At 39.3% G+C, this 25,176-nt stretch overlaps 2 protein-coding genes across 5 annotated transcripts in view; one reads left to right on the top strand and one right to left on the bottom strand.

Moving 5' to 3' along the window:
• The window catches only part of palmdb (palmdelphin b), a 196,376-nt gene that overhangs the window by 98,424 nt on the left and 72,776 nt on the right, over nt 1-25,176 (bottom strand). The gene's annotated exons all lie outside the window — the stretch shown is intronic.
• arhgef4 (Rho guanine nucleotide exchange factor (GEF) 4) overlaps nt 1-25,176 on the top strand; it is a 90,216-nt gene that overhangs the window by 58,643 nt on the left and 6,397 nt on the right. For 3 of the 4 annotated variants that reach the window (XM_079360786.1, XM_079360785.1, XM_079360787.1), the window contains 5 exons: nt 12,748-12,899; nt 23,129-23,308; nt 23,769-23,969; nt 24,457-24,636; nt 24,885-25,117. In XM_079360786.1, coding sequence (XP_079216912.1) covers nt 12,748-12,899; nt 23,129-23,308; nt 23,769-23,969; nt 24,457-24,636; nt 24,885-25,117 — 946 coding nt within the window. Of the gene's footprint in view, nt 1-12,747; nt 12,900-15,668; nt 16,873-23,128; nt 23,309-23,768; nt 23,970-24,456; nt 24,637-24,884; nt 25,118-25,176 lie in introns of those variants that run through there. The other variant, XM_079360788.1, reaches the window with a different exon arrangement.

The raw sequence follows: 25,176 nt of genomic DNA, 5'->3' as shown, positions 1-25,176 counted from the left end.
CTGGAAATCATCACTTGTCAAGGTTAGGTGGAATGCTCCCAGTGATGACCTGCAAAGAGAGAAAGGCTTAGAGGTATTCTCCTTCAAGAATGCTCAACAGTCATTTAATTGTTGATGTTTCAAAAGCAGACCACGAGGTAGCAATGTCTGTTTATGCATTTTATGACCTATTTACACATCTGCATGAAAAATAATAAAACATCCGTAGTGGAATATGTAAGTCAACAATTGAACATTTTGTCCATAAGAAAAAAACAGCGAAGGGTAAGGAGGATGAGAGTATCTTTGACATATGCAACATTTTGGCGATTGGATGACTTGGTCACAGAACTTCTGGGAGGTTCCTCTGCTGCAGTGGTCAGTGCCTACCAAATAGGTCCAAGGAAGGATTAATGATTAAATTAAAGACAAAGTTCATGCTGGCTCTGATAGAAAAATGTTATGACAAAAGTGCAGAGTTTACGTCATCCTTTCTCAACGCTGTCATTTTTATGGGCATGGGTCGTAGAATTCTGCAAAAATTAGCTATTACCTGTCACTTTCATTTTCTTTTCTATTGACCTATTGGCTATGAGATTGGCTATCAAGCAATCCCACTTTTATGATTTGGGTTTTTTAAGTCCTTCTGATTTAAAATCTTAAAACCCTGCTACTTTCATTTCACGCTGCGATGTTTAATCATAAACTTGACAAACTTTGGTGTCTAAAGCTATGTTTGGTTTGCATGACCAACCAAGTGATAGTTTCATCTGATTACGAAAGCTCATGATTTGGGCTGCCTCATCATGGGCTTTGCAGGTATGGCTGCTAAAAGTCAACAATGAGCAGTACATTAGCTCCATTAACAATCAATATATTTCGCCTAAGGATTAAAGAGCCGATACCACTGATAGCTTGAATACACTTGAATACACTCTCAAAATCTGCCTGGTGTAAATGAGCATCATGCAGGTGTACAGTATGTAATTGCTCCTGTAGGTGTACATATTTCACACAGGGGAAACACAGACTGTGCGCGCACAACAGTGAGTCCATTAGTCATGGAAAACAAGGAAACAGTCGGTCTTGGTTTGCATCAAACAACAGAAAAGCTTCAGGTCACATGATTTGCATCGCACGTCTTGTGATATAACTTTTTCAAACAAACAACAAAGCCACATTCGACGTTAATCCCTTTCTGTGTTGTAAAACTACCGTTAGCTCATGCAGCATCGTAGATTTGTAAAGAAGAATGCTTAGCTCTCGCCCGGGCTAGCATTAGCTGAATAAAGTCTCTGAGCAGCTAAAACAGAACAGTTTTGGTCACACAGCAGTTTTCTCTCAAATTGTGTTGATACAATGTTCATTGTCTTTGACAAAGCTTCTCCCTGTAACGAGCCAGGGATAACCAGAGAATATGCTAGAAATAACAAAATAAAGGCCTTGATCAAAGGGTGGGTAAACAGAAATACAAATAGGCGCACTTGCAGTGGTAGTCATTGTAATGATGTTTAAAATTATATAATTCTTGAAATTATTGGAAACGAATTTTGATCAAATAAAAACATAATAAGTAATTAATGATAAGATATGAAAAAATACAATTAAAGATTGATTTGAAATAGCATGTGAGGCGTTACATTTCTATACTAAAGAATAAACTAGGTCTTCATAAAGTTATAATATTAAAAGAGAGATGTCATTAGCTGTAATTTATATTTTAGGACAGTGGACAGAAATGGAAATCTGGGAGCAAGAGTGGGGATTGACTTGGCGGAAGGGAGCCACAGACTGGAGTCGAACCCGGGCCGCCCATGTTGAGGACTGTAGCCTCTATATATGGGGATGAACGCACTAACCACTGCGCCCCCAGTGTCCCCAAGTTGTTTCTGATATCCTGCTGTTTTTTTTTTGTTTTTTTTTTCTTGTTCCAAGACCCAGATAAAGATTTTAGAATATCAGCTGAGAGCACATCTACATATCTGACTGAAGTGTAAAGCATAATAGTAATGCTGGTTGTGAAAGGGCTGTCTATGAAAACATGCTCAGTCCATAATTTGTGTTAAGAGGTGCTAAAAGAGTGCTGTGAAAAGTGAAAAGGAGTCAGACACGAGTAATATCAGCATTTACGAAAGGACACCGGGAAAGAAAAAGAGGGCTAGAGCAGGATTTCAGAAAGCAAGAAGCTATCAGTTTTGGAGGTGGAGTCAGCAATTTTTATCAGTATGTGGTAAATCCAGAGTCTTATAGGATCAAGAGCCGTCCCTCGCTCTGCTGTTTCTACAGGGAAGTGTAGTTTCCTGCTGTGGCTTTGAGGGTTCAGAGAAACTGAAAAAGCTTTTGAGAAGAGAATTACACTGGATTGGTTAACACAGATGACATTGAGTGCAACACAGATGACATTGAGTGCAACAATCTATTTTGTGCAATATGATCTTACATAGATGCATTTATGTTCATGAAGAGGTTTTCATAAAAGCATTTGATCCTTGTTTATGTGTTATCATATAATATTAATAATCATTGTTGTAAGTATCACATGTTCATGTTTCATCAAAGCTCCTCAGCATCGACTGATGCTGTCCACCATCCAATGTGTACTTTTCTTTAGTCGTACCTGTCATACCTGTCATCGCTGCAGTGATTTTTCCTTCTTCTTCTTCTTACACCTACGCCTGTCATCCACCCTCCCTCCGGCCAGGCTAGCTGAATTCTTCCAAACCCAATTTAAAAAAAGTCTACCTTGAATTTCAATGAGCACCACTGGGACAAACTCAGTCAGGCTTCAGTTCTGCACCATATGGTGACCGAACTGCAGCAAAGAAAAATGTAACCAGTTACTTCTATTTGTGCCTACAAAGGAATACAAAGATAAAAGTGTGTGTGTGAGTGGGAGTGTGTGCGTGTCCTGGTTGTTGTGTTACAGTCAGTTGTCAGTTGAATGTGAAGCCAGATAAGCAGACATGGGAGTCAGGGTTTGTGAATGTAGCCCCATGACCAAAAGACTATTTGGTGCGGATCAATACACACAGATACAATACACACTGGTGTCTGTACTGATGATCCATATTGATCCCCTTTTCTCATTTATAGGACTTGTTTGATGTGGCTACCCACTACACACAACCTATAACTGTCCTCCAGACAGCCAGACATCATCACAAAATATAATATACATACAGCTTGCAGCACTTTACCTAACTCCAACAATACAGAGCTTGGACCAGGAGACCATGTTTTAATCATATACTGTATTTACTTGACAATGTTGATCGGCATATTGAAACGCTGTCTCAACCTTAAATTTGCTAACCTAGCAAGAGGCAAAGAGGTGCAGCTGAGGTGGACCTTTAGACTCCTGGCATACAGCTACAAACCCCCTGCTTGCATATCCGTTTAACTTGAAAGAAGAATAAATCTTATCCTTCATTAAATCAGCACTGATGAGTGATTAAACAATGAGCTTGTGTGCAATGTGTGCTTAATAGAGACATGAACACTTCTGACTAGATTTAGTTTTTGAACAAGGCTGTGACATTTATGACACTGTGACGTTTATTTTTGATGTCATAAGGGCCATTTTAACATGGGTATGTATTTGACATCGCTGTCAAAAGCGTGTGACATGAAATGATTTGTAATGTGTCTGACAACATTCTGCTATTTAATTTGCTTCGCTTTCTGGGCGCTGACAGAGTTGCAGGAGACATACAGTAGATGTGTTTTTTTGGGAGGAACATGAATCAAACCAAATCAGTGTCGGCTCTCAATGCCTTAAAAAGCCAGGTGCACATGCAGGCTGGGGCATTGTTATTTACACAGCAGATATCATTGTGCCACTAAGTAGCATCCAACAAGATCCTACAAGATCTAAAAGTTGAAGGTCAACATTTCTGCATGAGGCACAACATTTCCTTAATTGATTATTTAAATCTCCAGGCAAACTGATAAGATCTGATGGATCTATGTTAACTATTGTTTTGTGAGCTCAATGTTTTTTATGTTCTTTGTTTCACTTGACAGTCTGTTATCTGGTTGCTTAAATATCAATGGCTTTAATAGTTGTATATAAGTATTGTCAAAAAGCTGCATGTGAATTTGTGAGGGTGTGTGGGTCTGCATGTGTTTCTGTGCATTGTAGACTGAATGCGCATTGGAGTAACTTCTCTCAACCCTCTCTCATTTTGAATGTATCAGCATGTGCAATTATATAAAATGGTGGAGTACATCATTGTGTGTGTGTGTGTGTGTGTGTGTGTGTGTGTGTGTGTGTGTGTGTGTGTGTGTGTGTGTGTGGAACAAGCTCAGAAGAGGTCTGTTAAGAACTTATTTATGTATGCCTTTCTTTCTTTCACATTTGAAGTGGCCTAAGTCATTCTCAAGATAGGAATGCATCACCTTTGTGCCTGACCACACATCGTTTTAAGACAAACACATCATGGGTGTTATAATTGGGGTGCAAGATAACTACCGTAAATTCCGTACTATTGAGCGCACCTGGATATAAGCCGCACCGGCTAAAAATAAGTAAATAAATGTATTTGTACATATATAAGCCGCACTTGATTATAAGCCGCAGGTGTCCACGCTATAACAAGAGCTATTTACACAGACGTAGGCTACCGGTAACATCCGCAAATACTGTAGCGTCCGTACGGACGTTAAAGGACGACGAGAGCGTTCAAATAATAACTTTTAATAACCCGATCACTGTCGGCCGTGACCACGCCGTTTACAGCAGAGAGCAACACATAACTTGCCGTAACAATCCAACTCTCTCCCCCAGCGTTCTCTCATACAGCCACTCAACACGTTCTCGCTGGTGCATTCACTGACTCTCCACATAATCGGAATTATGAACACATTATCAACTACTGACTTTACAACATGAACCGTTACAATACGAAGCCTAGCCGACGGTGTCTGTAACACGGCTGATGAAAAAGATGACCGTAATATATTTCACAAGAAAAAGTCCATCCATTCACTGCCTCAGAATGACTTCATTACTCACTTCCTCAGTCTCTGTTGTCGCTGTCAGTGTCATCTTAACGTGCAGCAGCTCTGTTAGCTTCTTTGACAGCCAGGTCGATCGCCTTTAACTTGAAAGCTGCATCATATGTATTTCTCCGTGTGTTTTCCATCATGAGGGTGCGTGCATGAAGCGCAAAATGACTGATATTAAGATCCGACGTGACGAAGTCAAATGTTTTTGCGGCAGAAGCTCATTGTCCCCCATAAAAAATCCATGCATTAGCCGCACCGGAGTAGAAGCCGCAGTGCTCGAAGTGTGAGAAAAAAGTAGCGGCTTATGGTCCGGAATTTACGGTAGCTATTTCAATGATGTGGGCGCTGGGCATAAAAGAATGGTAGCAGTAGAGGTTTATACAGGACATTTTTACTTTCATTAAACTATTGATGTCAACACAGAAGCAGCAGAGCAGTTGTACTCAAGCTCAGGTTTGAGGTGTTGTGCTTTTTAAGTTAAGTGTTGGGAAAATACACTTGGTCAACTAAGGTCAGTCTTTAAATAAATGGTGCTTTCCTTTTTTGACTCTGCAAGTGAAAAATCTCTTCAACGTCACCCTGGGAGATCCAGTTGGGGTTTATCTGCACATGTGTGTGCATGCAAGTGTGTGTGTGTGTGTGTAAACTTTGCTGCAGATCAGCATGGTTTGAATCCTCTCTCTAGGCACAGGTGTTCTTGCAGTAAACACATGACATCATCACATTTTCACACATAATTAAAAATGTCACTAAACCTTGCCACTTTATTTTTTCACTGACTATTCCATTTGTGCTGTTTTGTTCCAACACATACAGAAGGACAAGAGGACTAAAAATGTGCTTTTGAACATATTGACGGGAGGGGAGGAGGAAGCACAGCAGGGTCCAGATACCCAGCAGAGCGGCCTATTACCCATCTTTTTGATTAGGTTCAGGAATATTCTGGAATCATCTTCCTCTTTTTCCTGAGAGAGTACATCAATCTAGGAGCAAGGGAAAAGATCATTCATGTATCTGTGCGTGAAGTGAGTTCACTTGTAGCCTCAGCTGTAGGAAACAGGAAGCTGAGTGGGTTGACTGTGGCACAAATAAGAGGGGCATTGGTGCTAGTGTTTTAGGACTTACCAGGCCTTTAGTATCTGCTGCTCCAAAGTGCCAATCACAAGCCATTGTTAAACAGTGTATGCCTCAGTGTATGGAAGATAGAATGTGTAAGGCAACTTAAGGCTTCACATCAACAAGGTTTTACAAACTTTGAAACTATGTAACAAATAATGTAATTACATACAATACTTGATTTGTTCTACATTAAAATAACCAGTTAATCCAAATAATATGAGTCAGTAAATGAATGATAATCAACCCAAGCCAATATCTGCAACTATCCTCCTATTTCCTCACTCATCCTATGTCCCCCTCACATGCATTTGTCATAACTGTGAGTCTGATTTGATCCTCTAAGAGTAATTTTACTGGTATATAATAATCCCCCCGTTTCTGAGGCTGAATAACTATGTGGCACTCAAAATAATTAGGACAACAGCATCAATCTAATAAATACAATATATACACTATGTATATTATGCTTTACTCAATGCAGATTAACAAGCATCCAGAGCATGTCCCATGCCGTTTTTATTGAAAAGAAGATCATGTCTTCTACTACTATTGGCGTTTTTTTGGTCAGTGAGACACTTCTGAAGAAGGCGTGAGACATCGCCGAAACTGTCAGGTAAAGAGCTCTTGAATCATATGTCTGAACAAAGAAACAAAAAATGCCTGTTTCTGTATTTTTCTTCTGTGTATCCCTGCTTTCTATGCACCAGTAGAGTTAAAAACATACAAAAAAAACCCATTTTGGGGGGCGCCGATAGCTCAGCGGCAGCGACAGCGCGCGTACCATGTTGCGAGGCCTCGCTCCTCGCGCGGGCGGCCCGGGTTCGCGTCCGGCCTGTGGCCACTTTCCCGCATGTCTCTCCCCACTCTCTCCCCCTTTCCGACTCTATCCACTGTCCTCTATCAATAAAGGCAAAAGGCCAAAAACAAATCTTTAAAAAAAAAAAAAAAAAAAAACCCATTTTGAATACCAACATCTGACACCCTCTAATGACAAAGTGTCTCTTTTTAGTCAAGGACCAAGATTTAGCAAAAACACATCTAGATTCTTTATTTTGGGAGGAACTTCTAAGCTTGATTTTTAGAAATAATTTGATTGCAAATCTTGATTTATAATTAAATCAGATTTGGTTTAGTAAATGAGGATAGAAAGTTGGTGTTTTTTAAGCAATTACTTGATGCTTTCTCAGTATTTGTGCACAGATTCTTAAATAACCCCAGAATTTATATCCTACTTGTAATCTAGTTATCTACTTTTCACATGTCTAATATCTAAGTCTACCTAATATCTTCATAAATGCCTTTTAAGTCTTATAGTTAATTAGACCCCAAACGGCAGTTGGAAAGGAATTTAATTCTTACTGTGTATCTACATAAATAGCATTACTGAAACAGTAGCATCTACAGTATGACCTTGTTCACCAATTGTTGCATTTCAAAATCCTTCTCCTAGCCCTGAAAGCCTCCATACCCAGGCCTCCCACATCCAACAGTTGTACTGCAACAATCCCTGCAGTCTCTAACCTTCAGAATTCAACCTGCTGTCTACATTACTTAGGAAAACGAACTGAACCTGGGGCGACAGAGGCTTTTCGGTATTTGCCCACTCCCTCTCAAACTTTCTCCCCAAGTTATTATAGTGCTTTAGTTTAGCATGAAACCATCCATCCCTACCTCCCCTCCCCTTTCCCGCTCTCCCTTGTCCCTGTTAGTAGGCCAAGTGATTGTCAGTGTGGGGCTGTCCAGTCACACGTGGGGAGTAGACACGTGCCCCGGTGCAGCCAGCCGCACACATATATCCAATGAAAATGCAACCCTTACGCTTGAATTCCTCAACTGACCACAAAAACACACACTCGTGCCAGTGAGTATTGAATGTTCTTTCTGCAGACAAATCTGATCCATTAATATGGCTAACCCACATCCAGAGGCTCAGGATGATTAAATGCTACAGTTCAAGCTCACACACTAACATGCTTAGTCTTAGCTTCGGCTTCCAAATGTTGAGCACAAAAACACACACACAAAACCCATTTAAATCATTGTTCTATTCTGTGATCCTATCAGCATCTGAGTCACACACACATACATTCCCACACAGAGACATTTTTCAAGGACAAGCTGACCAGTCAGGCGAGAGGCAAACAGTAAACAGCCCAATTCAGAACTCCCTCCCTGTTGTGAGTGACACAGTGGCCTCGATGAACCTGCTGCTGTTTAGTAGGTGACACTGATATCTTCTGTTCTTTGTGGATGATAGAAGACCAGAGGGTACACCATCTTTAAGGGTTGGGATAAAAACATTTTCAAGTCAGCGAAAAGTAAATAGCTGAGCTAGGCCTCTTAAAGCCTTACCAAATAGATACTTACTGTGACTGATTAGAGGGTTAACTAACTATATTTAAATCTATGATAGAGCAATTTTTCATTTTAAGAATGGGGCTGTGCCACGATTAAGGGGGCATCATCTCCATTGATTATTTGTAGGGTGAGCAGAGTCACAGAGTGAGAAATTAAATAGTGCCTATACTTATTCAGTCTGACTGGAGAAGTAGGTTCTCATGTACCAACACTGTGTTGTTGTTTTTTTGGAACCTAATGGGGTCTAATTAAGTTTTTTTAAGCTGTTGGTTTTAACTGTTTCAAGATTCAAGATTTTTATTTGTCACATGTTCATACAGATGTGCAGTGAAATGTTAGGTGATGTACCATGGAATTCATTTTATGACCATCGGAATTGATGTTCAGGGAGTTGTGTTGAGTTTGTTTGTCTCTCTTGCATCTCCCTCTATCCCTCCAAGGACAACACAGTAATGGAAGATGGCTGTTCAACATGAGTCTCTGCCTGCTGAAAGGCAGTTTATTCTACTACCCCACTGTTACATTGCTAAAGTTGTAAAGTGCTGGGCTCACATTAATGTCTTTGTAAAATATATAACAAAGAGTATGGTCACCTTCTCTTCTTGTAAAGTGTCTTGACCTCACAAAAAAGATTGATTGTGTCCTTGGGCAAAACACTAAACAAAACAAAACACTCGTTGATACTGATGGACATGTTACATAGCAGCCTCAGCCATCAATGTGTGATAAAAGTGTGAATGGGTGAATGCAACATGCAGTGGAAAGAGTACTCTATAGAGAAACGTCATAGGCAAGCACATGTTCATAACAAAGGACAACATGTTGGACTGTTGAATAATTGAAATGTCTTGTGTGTGTGTGTGAGCAGTCATTTTTCAGTCATCCATTGAGCTCGGTGTCTATAATGACAGAGCTTGGATAATGCTGTGCTGAGAACAAATTACTTTGGCCTCTGTAAAAAAAGAAAACACTCATGTAACAATGGCCTAAAAGTATAAATTGTTTAAGACACGAGGTGGTCTGTAGTCGCCTGATGGGGCATTTATATTCTGGGGCCTCCAACATTCATTACAACCATGATAGCAAACTTCTGTTGTCTAGATCCACTAGGATGTTAGCGTATTGTTTTAAAGATCATTTGATTTCCCTGGAGGATATATATCTTTTCTCTGACAAAACTTTTGTAAAAGTTTTCGTGTGATCTTGACTTTATGAACTGAGTGTAACAGTAACATATTTAGACCTAAGTTGGGGCAGGAAAGCTTTTGGTGTTGCTATCACTGTTTGCACTAAAGACAGGACTACAGTCCATTCAGCAATCTAGAACTGCGCCTTGTTTTAAAATTCATGTTGTGTCACACTTCTCCATGTAACTGCAAGCCAGACTGCAGAAGCTATCGGCACAAAAATAAAGGTCACTCAATATCTGGAGTCCCTCCATCTGTCTACAGCATCACAGTCAGTGTGTACTACACTGCCCCCATAAGGAAGGCACTTGAAAGTTCCACACTGCAGATGATTACAGTGATGGAGATCACAAGACCTTCACTTTATTTAGCCAGATGTTGATACCAGAGAACTTTTATGTCCCCTCTTAGTGTGCTAAAATACAATGCTCTTAAAATGGTCTGTAATTATTTTTAAGCCTTGTATCATTTCCAAATAAGGGACACCATGTGCTTTTTCATTGGATCCGTCTCACTCTGGCTCTACGGTTGCTAGGGATACGTCTTCTGTGAAAACAGCTGTCAACTAGGCAGCCGAGGGTGACGCCTATGATGAGGTGTGGCAGCAAGATTATTTTTAGCTCATCAGTGAGGTAGCCAAAGTGAGTTCAGACACTTTACAGGATGCTTCTTTGATGGAACAAATTCAGTGCCTGCTTTGCAAGCCTCAGTATGTTAAGAGGCTCTTGATGTGGGATATTTTTGGCCATTGTTGAATCTAGAACAATCTTGTGTTATAAAAGTCAGTTAATCAACATTATGTTTATCATATAAGATCTGAATGACTGTCAATAAAAAATATGTGAGTAGTAAAAACGAGCCATCGACAGCAGATTTGTTTTCATCAAAAATTTCACCTTGATATGTACTACTGTGGATAATGTTGTGGTTATGTAGGTTGGAATGTAGCCATGGGAACAATCTCCATGGTTACAACTTACAAGCATTCACATTAGTCATTGCCAGGGAGTGCTAGACCCCTGGTTACTCTGAGATTTCCGATAACAGTAAAACAAATGCTCCTGGTCTGTACATTTCTGTAATTCCTGATGTCATATTTAAGAGTTTCCAGAAGCAGCTCTTAAAACTCACAAAGTTAGCCATGACTTAATGAAGGTATCTGCATCACTAAGGAAAACACTTTGCACCGCAAAACTAAGTTACATGTAGTGATTACGTTTGACTGTTATGTACATTTCTAGATGATTTTACGAATGGAATTAAACACTATTTCACTAGAAAAAACTGACAACAGAGTTTTTTTGAGTTAAACTGAATTTTATATAACTATAGCGGCTCTGATATCAGAGAACAACCAATTATTGCAATGTCATTCTCAAAATTAATTAACTAAATACCAATGTTATTAATAATTAACAAGCCGTATTTAATTGGAGGCATGAAATCTGAACACAAAAACCTTTCACGCAGCCTATGTCACAATGTAAATACACACGAATCACAAACAACTGTTTTTTAAATTATACTAGAATTTATTTTTAGCATAAACAAATAAGTGTGGCACATATGTGTGAGAGAGAGATAGAGTGAGAGAGAGAGAGAGAGAGAGAGAGAAAACAAGATGGTGGAGAGGGCACCATGTGGTCACGTCACATGCGGGCAAGATGCTGGACAAGAAAGGTCGCCTTGTGGCGGCCTGATGAAATAGCTGAAGCTCTCTGAGCTGAGTTTAGTAACTATTATTAAAACAGCAGAAAGCCAGTTGCTGGACTTTGATTCAATGGTACAATTGGACTTTCTGATGGTGGAAGCAGTTAACTGAAACCTAGCATAGCATTAAACAAAAACACAGCAGTTCAGTAAAACAAATGCAGCAGCTTACAACAGATAAACAAAATGTCAACAATAATGTAAAATTATCGGTGGTTAGAAAAGAAACAACTATTTCTAAAAGATATTTCTGCCCAGACTAAAATTTCTTACTGTTGATCACTGCTAGTGATTGTTGAAAGGTTTGTTTGATCTCCACTTTGTTGAATGTTAAAATCAGCAGCTTCAGGCAGGTCTCCTTCGTGGCAGATGCAGAAAGTAGGTAACTGTTATATCCCAACTGTATCTCATGGAACAATGATGCAAACTCCACTTGTTATTTATCCTTTATTTCTTTCAACACTAAACATACGTGGCTTGTGTGGTAGCCTACTTCCAGTTATAACTCGTGACACTACACTACCCACAGTACCGCAGCTCTCACTACTACGGTAGCCAGAGTCGCTCAAAATACATAACAGTAACAGAATTCAGATTTTGGACCAGAGCCTTGCTGTATTTGTCCTTCTGGATTCTGAAGCAGTATTCTTTGGATCCTTGTGGATTCAGGGATCAGTGGGCTTTCTGTAGCACTCCTGTCCGATTGTGTTCATTGACGTCTTGAAGACAGTGAATGAGAGGTGATGGCTTTCATAGACTGCACGGCTTTTGGGTTTCCCACCCCCCTCTCCTTTTTTCGCATGGCACCTAACAGGTGCCATGGGGGGTGCTCTATGTAAGTACCATTGTGTTTTTCCCTCCGAAATAACTTAAGGCAGGCTTTCTAAAGGGGATACAGGACTGAGTCCATTGTTCAGAGCACATGGCCACTGCCAGAATCCAACAACAGCCAGCTGATTACCAGGGGATATTTTCCGAATTCGAAAAAAAGTGTGTTTGTTGAGAATCACACAACATTCTCCTGATGGTTTTTTGTACTGCTACGCTAATAGTGAATGTGGCAATGTGCCCTAACACCCTTTTTTATTCCCTGCACTTTTATGCAGAGAATGTGCTGTAAGGACTGCTGTATGTCTAACAGAAAACATGACATTATCGCTGTTGTTTCTCTGTGTTACAATTTCTGTCCCATGTTACCAGTATTTGAAAACAAAAACTAGCTTACCTATTCTTCCACTATATTTTGCCAAATATACTTAAATAAACATCAAACCCTCCAGCTGTTTAATTAGAGAAGACTTTAAATAAAGTGTGTATAAAAAAGTGTATAAAATCATTTGTAGGTCAGTTCGTCACACTATCTTTTCCCCTTCCCTTCTTATTTCAGCTGTGGTTGTTCCTGATGGGGCATCAGAGAAGGCAGGGCTTGGAGATGAACTGGGTAGTGAAGAGGACCTGCTGTATGAAGAGTTTCGCAGTTCTGGACATCGTTTTGGACACTTAGGAGGAGGAGGAGGAGAACAGTTGGCTATCAATGAGGTAGGTGATGTGTCTTAACCACCTTTTTCTTTAAAAAAAAAAAAGATATTTGATGGTATCTGCTTTTAAACTATTCTGTCTGCAAAAGTAATTGTACATTAAGTGCCACTGGGGGGCACAGTGGTACAAATTAAAATATGTTAAGGTTGCTTATGTTTCGTTTTTAATTTGAATAGGTATAAGTTAGGTATTTTCTTTTATGCATTTCCCCCCCGGCTTATAATATTGTTGAAGTTGATCCCTCCAGGGAATGAAAAGAAGGCTTCATTGATGTGATTTAATGCTATGATGATATGAATTCGACATAAACCCCACTATAGAGGTTTCTGGGTCCAAATGACAGCCCGCCCAATGTTAAAAAAGATAGTTTTTGATCCATCATCCATATTTTTTAGTCTTATTTTATGACACCAGTTTTAAGTTTCTTTGGGTGAATCAAATAGAAAGCAGATGCAATGTTAGAATGCAATAAAGTTGAACAAATCCTGGCCTTAGCAAAGGGCTGGAAATGGCTCTAAGAGGCAATACAAGCTCTGAAGTTGTGGGTTATAAAGTTGCCATGGATAATCTGAATTCTGCTAACATATACAAGCTCAGTAAAATATGATTCACAGAGTAGACAGGCCTACATACACTCAGATTGTTACACATAATAGACGAGTTGCTTGCCTGTTGAGTTGGATTTATTCATATATTTATTTGTTTGATCACTTGTCTGTTTTGTTTTGTGTTTGCTGAGTTCAAAACAGTCTTTCCCTCCTTAGCCTTTGTTGGATTGGTTGATAGTGACCCAGCAAAACAAAAACCATGGCAACCAGCTGTACATAGCTGAGTTTCTTCTTCTTACAGAGTATACAACAGACATGACAGTGTCTGCGTTTTGCTGCCATCTTGTGGGCCACTGATGTCTAATATCGATAAACATGACAAGATAAAATGTGGGTATCAACAAAATGGTGCTTTATGGGTCTGTCAGACTCTCTTTGCTGCTTGCTCTTTGCTCAACTAAGTCTGCTTCTGTAAAAAAAAAAAAACTTTTGCCTTGGAAAGTTGTGATTGACATATTGACATAAATTGAGCAACTCTTTATTGACTTCAACAAATGAAAAGGTTTAACTTTTATATTTTTAGTGTTAATCACAAATGCACGTTGAGGTCTGTTCTATTAATTTTTGAACAGATAAAAACAAATTAAACAAATTAAAACAAGGAAGCTTGTAGAAACCATAGGGTCCTCTTTGAGGGTGTTGAGATAAAGGGGAATAACAGAATATGAAAGAAACACTTGCCATAGGCAAAAGGTGGGGAAATCACAAAAAGGTGTAATTACAAACGTCCTATAAATAGGATTCTAGAATTGACATGAAGATTTTAAATAAAATCATGCTGTGAACCAGAAAAGCTGCTGCCTAGTGAATATAATTCTGTTATATACAATTGGGGCAAGTATAACAATTTACTTTAAATTTATAGTTATGTTGTGACTTATTTCTGTATTTAGACAGCTTTTTTACGTATTGCATGAATGATAATTTACTCAAATAAATGTTAAAGTTAGGACTCACTCACAGCTGGTGCAAAAGATTTATATTCCAATGCGGATCCCAGCAGGCACGTTGCTTGACCTAACCCATGATAGGGAACAGGGCCAGCTTGGCCAATGTGGCTGAAAGAAGCAGCAGTTGTTTGTGTTGGTGCAGCTGGATAATAAATTGAGTTGTACAACTATGAAATTAAAAATAAACCATGAATTAGTTGCGTTGTCACAAAAAGTGAGCTAAAGATGTCATATATTTTATCTACAACCAACAGAGAGTTCAGCTCCATAAACCCAATCAAATTGTTCCCATTGCCTTATTACGTCAAACGTAATAATGACACCACATTGGATGTGTTCACCTTAAAAATACGGTTTGTGGTCCGTCAACATTTGTAACTAAACTGCACTTAAACGTGCTAAATGTACAAACACGTTCAATACGGTGCTGCACAAACTACTCTGAGCAACAGCTGTCAATTTTAAAATATAACAAACATTTAACAAGCATGCTTAATTCCTTTGGACAGCTGTAATTCTTCTTCTGTCCATACTAGTATTATAGTAAATAAATTCATTACTTAACCTTTCCTTTGAAAACACATCACAATCCCCTTTCTCATGAATTTTTGACGTCTTATGGAAAATTTAAAGACAGGCCCTGATATTTTCAGAAATTGCTTTTAACACGTCCTTGAAGTGCAAGATCATCAGTACTGAATGTTCTCTAACTCTTCCCAGACGGGTAGCGTGGGTATGAGGAGGAGGAGTCTTCTGCAATGGCGACTGTTAATTGGTTAATACCAATGCAACATTGTAATGTTATTACAATCTCATAGCTTGTCACAGTCATCTTGTCTTTATTTGTAGCTCCTTTTTTTTTAACCAGAATTAGTAATACTGTATACACCCCTGATAAAATGGTGTCTGCTCTTTATTTTAAATGCAGTAAACACATAAAGCTGTTATTATTTTCAAACACCCATACACACACACACACACACACACACACACACACACACACACACACACAATTTATCTTGAGATCCGTCCGTTCTTCTATATGGTATAGACAAAGGGAGGGGCCTCTGTCCCTAACAACCAGCCCCTCCTTAGCCTCCTCTCCCTCCAACGGGTTGCTATGGCCCTGCCTCAACCACTCTGGTATCCAGGATACGATGACACATTCTGCATCCTGATTGGCTGCCAGCTATCCAAGGGTGGGTATATGAAAAAGGGAAGGGCACGAAGGGAGAAAAAAAGAAAAGAGGGAGATCCTGATAGTTAGATGGATGGCTGAGGCTGTACAGCTCCAGGCAGCACACCGAGCACCATTTTAGCCGGAGCTGTTAACAGAGAGAGTAGGTGGGCAGAGACTGAGGGATGGGAGAGAAAGAAAACAAGCTGGAGGGAGAACAAATGGATGGAAGGTTTGCGATGTAGACAACGATGGAGTGAATCTAGGCTGGAGTCACAAAGGAACAAGCTGGAATAAAAGAGAACAGAGGGATAAAAGAAGAGGAAGGAAAAGACGTGAAGGCATGAGCATGAACGTGGGAAAAGCAACATCCTTTCCATCATCTTTAATCCTAAAATCCTGACCACGAAGAGCAAGAAAACCGAATATTACGTCTCAACTGCTGAAAATAGTAAGGAGAAGGAGAGAGGAGTTGTCTATTTCTTAAAGCGGAGAAAGAGGACAAGGTGCGATGCTCAGCACGTAACACACAAATAGCTTCACAGTGCACACATTCTCTCACACGCTGACACAGATTGGCACCCAGCCTCCACTGGTAGGCCGGGGCAACACTGGGCAAAGTGGCAGGAGAGGCAGAGGAGGCGACCGCCGGAGCCGAGCGGAGGAGGAGAGCAACACTAGGCGACAGTGACGGAGATAGTCAAGGAGGAGGACCAGTTGACGCGGTGTGGTGTGGAGGCTCAGCACTGAGGGAAAGGCGACGGGGGAGGGGCAGTGGTGCTGAGGAGGAGGAAGAGGAGGAGGCCAGGGGACTGATGGCTCGGGGCAGCGGTTCAGGGAGGTGGAGCAGGCAGAGGATGGGATTCTTAAGTGCAATGCTGCGATGCAACCTCCCCCCGGAGACCCAGAAGGTGGTGGTGTTCCTTATTATGATGTTGCTCATCGTCATCAATGTGGTGCTCATGTTCCTGCTGGCCTTCCAGTAGAGCAAACCCTCTGACCACCACTCTCTTACACACACACACACACACACACACACACACACACACACACACACACACACACACGCTCATGAACACACGCTCATGAACACATGCTCATGAACACATGATCCTACATGGAGAAAAAGACTGGATAATCTCAACACAGAGGAAAAAAGGATTGAAGGAGGACTTCCCTGTTTAAAAGAGGGATTTCTGGAATTGATGGGTGTTCAACATGGCAGCCGCAGAACACAGGTACATCCAAAATGAGAGGGAAGATCATTTTGTATGAGAATGGATGATGTGTATAAAATGGTGTAAGTGAAACATGTAGGAAAAAACAGCAATTCATTTTATTTAGTCATAGGAGCCTGTAACGGTGAGATTCTTTTAGGGAACATAGTTTTTGTTATAAATCTTGTATTGACGATGCATTATTGAACTTTTATGTTTCTCGAATTTCAAATATTTGTCTCTATATTTTAAGTTTCCAAATCAATACAACAGAGGGGATATAAGTTATATTGTTTCACTTAAAAGATAAGGCAAATGCTATTACACAAGACAAATGTTCTCCTCACAAAGTATGAGTAAGCCCTGTTCTTAATACTTTCTTTTTCCCTACCATGTGTGTGTCTTTCAGCTTCAACCTAAAAGACATGACTCTTTAAACTTACCTCATAGATTCATTGTGCCATCTTTTAAAGAAAGGGTTCACCCTCACCCTAATTTCCCCATAAATGAGCAGCCTATAGTTTTTCCACAAACATTACTAAAAACGTGGTTGATATGAGGGGCTGCAGTCATTTAGGGTCAAAGAGGAGTTAGGAAGGAACATGCTGAACTATATTTTACAAAGGGATACATATATGAGGATTGGATAAATATTTCTTAACTACATACAATAGGATTCATTGAGTTAGGGGTACATGTATTTGCATTGAGTATTTGTTCAGTCTGGGGGGAAAAAAGGTACATCATCTTCAGAGAGACTATCTGGAACTACAATGGGATTATGGAAAGTATGTTTTTTTAATTTGGATGAACAAACCTTTTAAAAGCAAGTGTAGAATGCTTTCAGGTGATGTAACACACTGCAGCGACCTTGTTAGAGCTCTTGGGCTCTTAGATAATCTGGGCTGATCGTGTTTTCAGTTTAAGAACTTGGCAGTTTTAATGGAACTGCTTTCCATTAAAAATATTGTTAGTGATGTAATATGCACCTTTCTTGACAGCAAAGAGTTTTTTTTCCCTTTTGACAAGCCAGTGTTTTGAAGTGCAGAAACACTTTGACTTGAACTACACACAAGCCACTGCTCCTTAATGGTCTGCTGTTAGCAGTTTGTCCAGGCAAATTGATATATAGTTTAGTAAGTACCGCTAAGCACCATCAGTGTTATTGCAACCACCGCATCTGTTAATAAATTAATCCTGTAACATAAAATATCATTTTATGTATGCCAATATACCTGGTTTGTTTCAAATATAATAAATAATGGAAGAGGTTAGGGGTTTCTGTTCACCTGGACTGGTACCTCTTTTTTTGAACTGGGCTATATACAAATATAATAAAAAGTCCTATATGCTCCTATCGATATGTGTATGTTTTAGTTATGCAGTAGTAGTAGTCTTCCAGCTTCACTTTCTCCTGATCTGCTGCAAATCCATTCTCAAACCTTCCTTGAATTTTTCTCTGTTTAAAATCAAATGTCACTTTATATGTCACGTCTCATCATACTCACCAGTCTTTTGAAAGAATCTGTTTGTTTTTGCCCCTTTTTTATTTGAACTTTTTTTTCCATTAAATAAATCAGTATTTTTGATGGAGAGGAGAAACTGAGTATCAAATTGATATTATTGACAACTTTGTAAATGGGGTTGCTTAGATATTGGGTAGAAGAACCAAAGACAAAGACAACTGTTTATCAATCTCAAAATCGATATAGTAAAGAAATCACAGAAACAAAGAGTTCAAAATGGCACTAAAATTAAACTGAATATTAGAAATGTAATCATTAAATTGCTTGAAATATAGGGTGTACTTGTTGTGTCATAAAAAGTGTTAGCTTTCTGAATATGATAAGCTAATGGCATTTGGACTCTGCTTTGGTGATTACAGCTTGGAGTCTCCCAGCATTAGTATATCATGACATCTAAATACATCTATTAAAGTTTTTTATGGATGAAACATCTTTATATTGTCATTTTCTCCTTTGTTAAATGGCTGCAAAGGACACATTATTGTACTATGTGTTCTCTCTTTGTGTCCTGCTATCACATGCAGTGTAGTCCCACGCTTGAACGTCTTGGTATATGTTGTTGATTCTTTATTTTTCAATAAGGAGCTTTTTGAGATCATCCCTTGTCAGGTAATTTGTGTTATTAAAACACAAATAAACCTGCTTTACCCAACCCTTTTGGTTTCTGTCCCCTTAGAATTAGCCCCTTTGTCGCATGTTTGACGTGTTGGACTTGTCTATGAGCTGTTGGCAGGCTACTCATAAGTGGAGGGATTTTCCTGATTTTTAAAAAGTGACAAAGAGCAGTCTAAATCTAAAAAATGCCACAGGCATTTAAGGTCTGATAAAGTATAGCAATCTCAAAAAGCTGCCAGGGCATGTCATTTGTTACAAAACTTTGTTGAATGTCTGTCTTACAGTGATCTTTTTTATGGGATCATCATTCCTTTGTTACCTTTATTGCCTGAAAATAGATCCCACACCCAATCTGTCTACTCTCTCTGGAGGACCAACCTCTGCTGGGTGATGGACGCTGGTTGTAATTTTTCCCTAGAATTTGGACTCTCCATCAAGTTGGTAATACCAAATAAGTCTATCTACTATTTTTTTTTACTTTTACAGATTTATAAGTTCACCTGAGCCAACTGAATTTCAAGCAACAATAACAAAAACATTGTGTGGATGTTCCACTCATCTGCCCATATTGCATTCTCAGGATACAGGGAAAAGGCTATAGGAGCAGAGCTGCTTGTGTGTGATAGTGTGGCTCTGTCTGTTTGTGTCTAAACCATTGCTGCTGTGGTATGAAGCTGTTTGCTATCACACCATTTAACAAGAGGATATTGTGGTATCATGTCAAAGAAGAACCTAGAGATAAAGAAAGCAGTAAGGCAAGATGGTGAGGGTGTGTTGCTTAGCAACAGCCACGTTCTCTGTTACCCTCATTGCAATGTATCTGTGGTGCTAAGAAAATTAATGGACTTTTTCTTGAAAACAATAGTAAGGTATATAGAAGAAAAGCACACATTTTTTTGTGATCACCTAAAGGCACAGCCTGCAGAGTGGAGCGATTGTGTTCCGATGCATTCTAGTAAGATTGTGTGTCCTCTTCAGGATTGAGAGGCTGAGCAGCATAATGGATACCCTCTGTGAGGCTAGGGGCCATGTTGACGCAGTAAAATTGGCAGTGTGTACAGGGCAGTGTGAAATATGACCACTGCAGTGTCTTCATCAGTAACACTAGCTCCATCTCTTTTCGGGTTTCACTATGGTTCTGCATCCTCCCCCTCCCTTTCTCTCTGTCTCTCACACTTCCTCTTTGTGCTGAGTTAACTTCCACCTTAAGCTCCTCATTGATTTCTCATTCTGCACTCAGACTTTAACATTAATCGATGCTTGGTAGCCTATATCAAAGCTTGTATATGTTGGAGGCTCACATAGTTCATTAAGTTCACATATAGATGTAGCTCATATAGCATGTTAAAGCACTACTGAGCTTATTATCGGCACTCCTTTAATGTTATGATATCAAAACTGACTGTATGCTGTTTTAACAGCAGGCTACCTTCATTAATAACTACTGTGTCCAGAACTGTATCAGCAGTTTCTGTACCTGTATCAGTTTCAGACAAAAAGCATGTTATAAACAGTACAAGAGGTTTAATGGGGCATCTCAGTTGGTACAGTCATGGAAGGTTGATGGTTTGCTCTGCAGGAAACATTTCCTGTGTCCTTGGCAAGGTACTCAACCCCGAATTGCTTTGTCGCCAGCGTTTGAATGAGTTTGAATGGATAAGTTACTTCTGACTCTCACTACATAGCAACCATTGCTATCAAGTGTGACATGCGGTGTAAAGGGCTTTGAATAGTCAGAAGACTAGTAAAGCGCTCACAAGTCCATTTACCAAGTCTGTTTATTAATTTAGAAATTTCAATGTTTGAACGTAATGATCACTGATCAGCATCTAGTGTGTCAGGAAAGTTAAAAAAACAGAAGAGGAGGACCCAAGTGCAGAACTAAAGAAAACTATTTATTTTTTACTAAAAGGGCAAAGGCAAACAAAAACATACAACTTCGATATGTCCAACAAAAATCCATGAAGATCAAAATCACAGAGAGCAACAAGGAATCACAAAGGAAAATCTGATATCGACCGATATTCTACATAGACTGACAACTATCAGTGAAGTGACTACAGAGGGAAGGAACACTCAGACTACTATCCAAATTACACTGTGTTCAACAGTAATATACAGTATGTCAGTCGTCATTTTTGCAGTATGCTTGGCCCAGCTAAATGGTTTCTGGCCCTGGAAAGTGGAAGTAAACAACAATCCATCTTAATGTAATTAACATTATTAAAAATAAACAGTCTACAATCATATCTTTCTGTTGTTTTTACATTATACCATGGGTTGAAATATGATTGGCATGCTATTAAAATTGTAGTGTACTTTTCAGGCATTCAGGTTTAGTTTTTACTCAGCTGTGAATAATATAGTCATAATGGAGCAACCCAAGGACCCTGTAGTTGCAGCTGCTTGTCCAGCTGTGGCACATGCTCTGTGCAGTCGAAAAAGCAGGACAGGAGGTTGAAAAACATAAATATATGAACACATCTTATTTGTTATTGGTTTATTCCCATAATGTGGCACGGTATTCACTCAAAGCCACCGACGAGTTCAAACAGCTTCTTAATCTCTGGTGTTTTGGGGTATTTTTGGCTACTTTGGGTCTTTCGGTTGTTCGCATACGTCATCCTGCATTTTGCCACAGCAGTACGTACTAAGGGCCTGATTTATTAAATGTTTGCGTGTATTAAAGCATGTGCAAACTTGATACCACCAGAAAAAAATTTGCTACGATGTAGTAACAGTGTCTAGTGAGGATTGCGATCTTTCATATGATCAAAACAACTTGTATTGTTCAAATAGTACGTTTGCCTTAATGAATATGCAACATGAGGGGTTTCTGCCTCAGCGTGCAAAACACTGGGAGGAGAAAATGCAAAGAAGTTAAGTTAGTACACGCAATGCAATTTACCAAGCCAGGCAAAAATTGCGGTGATTGATCTTTGAAAGGAACGTGCTAATCCAGGAGCCACCACTGCTTGTACAGTGGTGAGCACAGCTTCAGTACCTTACCATGGCATTTATGTCCAATCAGACACAGCGCTGACCAGCTTCTGGTGCGCAACACGCAAAAGCCTGTCTGAAATACTACTACCTCCACAAGGTTTGCACCTGACGTCATTCACACAAATATTCTTAGTAAATCATCTGGAAAACACCCACAAGCCAAACATGCAAACTTCTGCAGTGAACACGCAATTTAGTACTCTTTAATTGAAATCTTAGTAAATCAAACCCTAATAGTATAGTATGTAGTATGTAGAAAATCTAAATTCTGAAAATATACAAATGCAAACTTGGACCAAATCATGTCAGAATATCGGGAAAGCAAAAATGTATGTATTATTATCACAAAACTGATTCTGATGTTATCTCTTCATCCACACCATTGCCCTAAAGGTTAAGACATGAATGTTCAACTAAAGTACTACAGTATTACTTTAGATTTGGTCTCGTAATTATTGGTGGATAGATAATTTAGCACATTATTTTGACGTTAAAAAGAAAAAAAAAAGAAATAGAAGGAATTGATACAATAACAGTAAACTAACCTGTTTACTGTTGGGAATATTGGTCTCCATGAGGAAATAATTTTTCACTGCACTATTACTGTCCAAACAGATAATTCCCACCAAAGACCATACATACACAAAACACAGAGTATAACGCAAACAGAGTAAGACAACAGTCAAGAGTTCCTACTCTGGCCTGTTCAGCGAGCCTTTTGTTTAGGGCCGCTATAACAGCAAGGATCAGGCTGCTCCCAAGGCGTGCCTTTCTGCACCTCTTTGCTTTGTACTTCCGTCTGAGGGAAGTCGGGTGAGGTTAAGTGTTCAGTGGTTTTGTAATGTCCTGTTCTATTGAGGTTGCAATGTGTTTGATTGCCTTGTAGTTAAGGTTTGTCAGGTTTGGTGTGGGGAGACCTATTTTTCTGGCAGCTGTGGTGGTGATACATGGGAGTTTGGCTTTCTTTATTTTATTTTTTTACAGATCACATGTCCAATAAGCAGGTGGACTAGTACATTAGAATGGGCTGAATCAAGTACACTCATTTAAGCACATTGTGTGGCGAGTCTTAACTATAATGTTTCACCATGTACTCAAACATTACCTTTACCAGTGTCCTTTCCTCTGTACAGCTGATCAGTGATGGCAGCGTGGTATATGCCGAGGCTCTCTGGGACCATGTCACCATGGATGATCAGGAGCTGGGTTTCAAAGCTGGTGATGTCATCGAAGTAGTGGATGCCACCAACAAAGAGTGGTGGTGGGGTCGTATCGTGGACAGTGAGGGTTGGTTCCCTGCCAGCTTTGTGCGGGTAAGACAAACTATGTCCAGGGCTGCTGGACAACACACAAATTATTCTATTACAAGTTTAAACTGAACTGTCTGAACCATGACTACAAGTACAACACATTTTTTTGACATGTTATAAAGTATTTGTGCTACTGCAAAGTTTAAAATGTGTTTATTGTGTGTGTTTGTTACTGAGACATGGCTCATGATTAGCCTGTTATGTTCTTATGCTAAGCTGAACAAACAGGAAATAAACTTATGAGTAATTTATTGAAAGAAAACTTATGAGAAATATATTGAAAGAAAGAAAAAAATAGAAAAAATTGTTTTTCCACTTAGAACTTCTGTCCTCCTGTAGCTTTGAAAACATTGGAAATGCAAGTCACATGTTTGATTTTCAGTTAATAGGTAATCAGCTAAAATTGCTAAGGTTTGGTGAGTGTTCCATGCTGTTCTTGAGGTTTGAAATGTTTTCTCCTCAGTTGCGTGTAAACCAGGATGAGCCCATGGAGGAATATCTGGCCCACCTGGAGGAGGCTCAAACAGGAGAAAAGGACCGGGCAGGTCTGGGCTTGCTGCTAGGACCTGGTTTACCCTGCAAAGAGCAGATGAGGACCAATGTCATCAATGAGATCATGAGCACAGAGAGAGACTACATAAAACACCTGAAAGACATCTGTGAGGTTAGGCGAGCTTCATGTTTTAACATCATTTTATTTTATTTAAATAGGAACAATGCACAATAAGGTACATACAAATGTACCAGAGTACAGCCATGGAGGCTAGTATGATATATATATATATATGATTTTTTTTTTTTTACAAAATTGGAAAACATCAGTTACAATAAACCCTTTTCTTAAGTCAAACATATAAAATACATCAAGAATAATTTGAGTGTACACAATATTCTCTCTGTGGTCCTTGATATAAAGGCTTAAAGATTCATGAAAAGGACTTGAGTTCTTCCTACACTATAAAGGATTTCTGTCAGAATTTTAACTAACATCAGAAAAGTCTGCATGGAAGAATTTGAATGAAATAACTCAAACCATGAACAAGACTGAAAGGTTAGCTCACTGGTCTGCTTGTTATGTGGTTGCCTGTGGTGTCTGAATAATATGATATTACTGTCTTCATGAACTGTATTTCTCTTTCTAATTTCCGTAGGGTTATATCAAACAATGCCGCAAGAGGACAGACATGTTCAATGAGGAGCAGCTTCGTACTATATTTGGTAATATCGAAGAGATCTATCGATTTCAGAGAAAGTTCCTGAAAGGTCTGGAAAAGAGATTCAACAAGGAGCAGCCCCACCTCAGTGAAATCGGCTGCTGCTTTCTAGAACATGTAAGCTTGTTGACAAAATCCATTTTAACAGATTGAATTCAGAGAACTTCATGAAATTTATAAATGCTTGCAGTCATGTTTTAGAGACAGGTTACTTGTAAAACGTGCAATACAAAAAATTTTTTTTTTTTCCCTAAACCCTTAAACTAGTTTTATTTTTATTCATGCATATATTTATAGTTTGGGTTAAATATTCCACCAAAGCAGTTCTCGTGTTTCTAATCATATTCCTGTTCCCTTTTGTGTAGCAAACAGATTTCCAGATCTATTCAGAGTATTGCAACAACCACCCCAATGCCTGCGTTCAGCTCTCCAAACTAATGAAGGTCAACAAGTACGTCTTTTTCTTTGAGGCCTGCCGACTGCTCCAAAAGATGATTGACATTTCCTTAGATGGCTTTTTGCTCACTCCCGTTCAGAAGATTTGCAAGTACCCACTGCAACTGGCTGAGCTGCTAAAATACACCAACCCTCAGCACAGGTAATTTGAATATTTTTGTATTCACTTTCAGATTCATTGGGGCTAATATGTGCAAATTT

The sequence above is a fragment of the Symphodus melops genome (genome assembly GCF_947650265.1).
Source record: "Symphodus melops genome assembly, chromosome: 14".
NCBI classification, from domain to species: domain Eukaryota; kingdom Metazoa; phylum Chordata; class Actinopteri; order Labriformes; family Labridae; genus Symphodus; species Symphodus melops.
Note: the sequence above shows the minus strand (reverse complement) of the source record. Positions and strands in the feature narration are given on the sequence as shown.